General features: G+C 54.7%; 1 protein-coding gene across 1 annotated transcript; it reads right to left on the bottom strand.

Moving 5' to 3' along the window:
- Window positions 1–327: 327 nt before the first annotated feature.
- On the bottom strand, window positions 328–2,133 carry LOC306982466 (E3 ubiquitin-protein ligase DCST1-like; the record flags this gene model as incomplete). The annotated part of the gene is made up of 1 exon (XM_079582402.1): window positions 328–2,133. One exon carries the CDS (start codon window positions 2,131–2,133, stop codon window positions 328–330), a length of 1,806 nt encoding a protein of 601 aa, XP_079438528.1.
- Window positions 2,134–2,751: the final 618 nt, after the last annotated feature.

Here is a 2,751-nt window from a genome sequence, read left to right as displayed (position 1 = left end):
GCTCTTACGATTCTCAGTCGTTCTGTGTGAACCCCCAGACGTTCTATAATCGCACTGAATCCAGTCGTGTAGTGTGGACCCCCCATTCTATATAAAATCGTTTAAGACTAGAAAAGTCGTGTAGTGTGTGCTGACCTTTAGATGTTTTCTTGGAAAGGCTTGCGACCCACTGAGAACAGTTCCAGGACCCCCCCAGTTGAGAACCACTGCTCCAGAACATCAGATATTCAAAAGGCCGGGACTTCTTTTAATGAACACTTTCTTTTATTTAAGTCTGCATTTATCCTATTGGTTCAGAGCTGGGGCCGTCCTGGTTTAGTCCCAGGACTATCCCTGCTCATACTCGATCTCCCCCTGGCGGCAGCAGCAGAGGCAGCGACCACAGACCACGTTCAGGCGCCGCCGGCCGCGTTTCCTGTTCGAGCCCGGGCACTTCCTGTTCCTCTGCAGGAGCAGGTTGTACAGGAACAAGACCCGCCTCTTCTCTCTCTGTGGGTGGAAGGAGGCGGAGACGACTCTTCGCAGGCGGCTGCTGTAGATCTGGAGGATGCTGCACAGCGCCATCACGAGGACACAGGCGGCGCAGCTCAAGTAGACCGACGGCGAGAGCGCGGAGGGCGTCACGGCGCACGCTGCGTTGCTGCTGTCGATGTCGAAGTGGGCCGAGCTGTTGAAGGCCGAGACCGTCTTCCTGAGGAGGCGGGCCATGATAGAGGCCCCGCCCACCCGCACGCTCACCTGCTGCGAGCCCGTGATGTTGAAGTTGGTGATGGTGTTGCGGCTGACGATCTGCAGGACGTGGAACAGAACCAGGTCCAGACCCACCAGAATCAGAGTCAGGAGCCCGAGAGACAGAGCCTGGACCAGGCCGGAGAACAGCGGCGGCGCCTCCTGTGGGTGGATCCTCAGACTGCAGGGCTGGATGAATCTGCTTCGGTCTGGTTTGGACAGGGGCAGGACACGGCGCTTTCCCTGAGCCTGGCGTCGCGCCTCGATGCGTCTGAAATACTGTGTGATGTAGACGTTATCGAAGCGAAGGTCCCTCCTGTAGCGCAGCAGGTAAACCACGGCTTGGAGGATGACGGTGATGAAGGTGAAGGACTTGGCGGTCTGTAGAACATCCATCAGGACCTCGGAGCCTGACCTGAGTCTGAGGATGGAGTTCTGGACTGCGGCTGTGAAGGCCTGGTCCAGCAGAGTTCCCTCCAGAGCGTCCTGCTCCTGCTCCTCCTCCAGGACCATGCTGGCTCTGAACTCCTGCTGGAACTGGTTCATGGACTGGTTCAGCTGCTGCCACAGAGCCCCCACGTTCCCCTCCACCGGGAGGCGCTCTGTGCACCAGGGCGTCATCACGCGGAGGATGTCGCAGAGGAAGCTGAACTTCATGGGGACACAGAGCAGGTGGTTGATGACGGGGACGGACACCGTGGACAGGCATTCGCTCCACTTCTGAGCGAACCAGTCAGAGCAGCGCGTCACCGCCCCCTGCACCACGCCGTCGCACTGCAGCCGGGTGTTAGTCGTGATCTGCTGCTGCGCGGCATCGGCGTCGCCGGTTAACGGCTCGGCCCCGTACTGCTGCATCATGTCCCGTCTGAAGGTCTGGAACGTCCCGCTCACGTTCGTGGTCTCGTCCACAAACTCCGACGTGCTTCCCGTGAGCTCCTCCGCGATGCTGATGAGCGGGACGATGCTCTGTCTCCACAGAAGGCGACTGTGGTTCAGCTGGAGGTCCAGGTTACAGGACACACTGAGGGCAGAGGCTTCCACGTTCTGCTGGACATTCTGCACCGGACCCGAGTAGAGGAGGGACAGGAGCTGCAGGAGGAGGTAGGTCCTGCCCCTGGAGCCGAGCATCATGGGAAATGTGAGCAGGAGAGCACACCTGACGAAAGACGAGCAAGCCCCGCCCACAGCGCACAGAGCGGTGAAGACGGCTCCCGCGGTCAGCTTCAGCTCCAGGTTGAGAGGGAGGTTATGAGAGATGCCAAGAAACAGGACAGCTCCACCGAAGGCCCCAAGCAGCGCCCGCAGAACGTGCCTCAGCGGACCCTTTGGTTGGACAGATGGAGGGCAGGACGTCCACCGACTCTGAGGACAACATGAAGCGAGGTTTCCACGAGTCAGTGGCATTTTAGTAAAGTCTCCTCCGTTTTCTTCCTGTTGGTTTTGCTTCTGTTTGAATGTGCTCTTGGAACGTAGCATAGCAACATGATGCTAACGTCCCAGTAACTGTTTCCTGTTGTTGTTTGATTCTTATGTGGAGTTATGGTGCGTTCCAGGCAACTGGTATAGATACAGACGGCATCTCGTCATAGAAGGGGACGTGGCCTCGCCCAGGGGGAAAATAGAATCTTTTGGGAAACACAATGTTTCACTGTTTTTAGCCATTTTCTGGTGGAATATGCACTTATTTATCACATACAAATAAAGTCCAGTGTAAATCGGGCCCATATGGATATTTTCTCACAGCAGATTGTTCTGTAGAACTGGAAAAACTGCAGTTATAGCAAGCACTAGCAAGCGTTAGCACTTGCATGATGCTAACATGTAGCATCATGTTAACATTCTCCGTATTTTTCATGTATTTATGGGCTGTTGAACCACTTTGCTCCTCTCCATGTCTTTGTATTTTTATTTAGTTGAAAACTATATTCATAATTCAGCATTTGTTGAAGTAGTTTTTGAATAATTAGAGAAAGTTAGAGAAAGATTTTTCTCAAAATTGTTTTCCCCCTGAACTGTTTAAAA

Source organism: Gobius niger (genome assembly GCF_951799975.1).
Source record: "Gobius niger genome assembly, chromosome: 24".
Lineage (NCBI taxonomy): Eukaryota > Metazoa > Chordata > Actinopteri > Gobiiformes > Gobiidae > Gobius > Gobius niger.
Note: the sequence above shows the minus strand (reverse complement) of the source record. Positions and strands in the feature narration are given on the sequence as shown.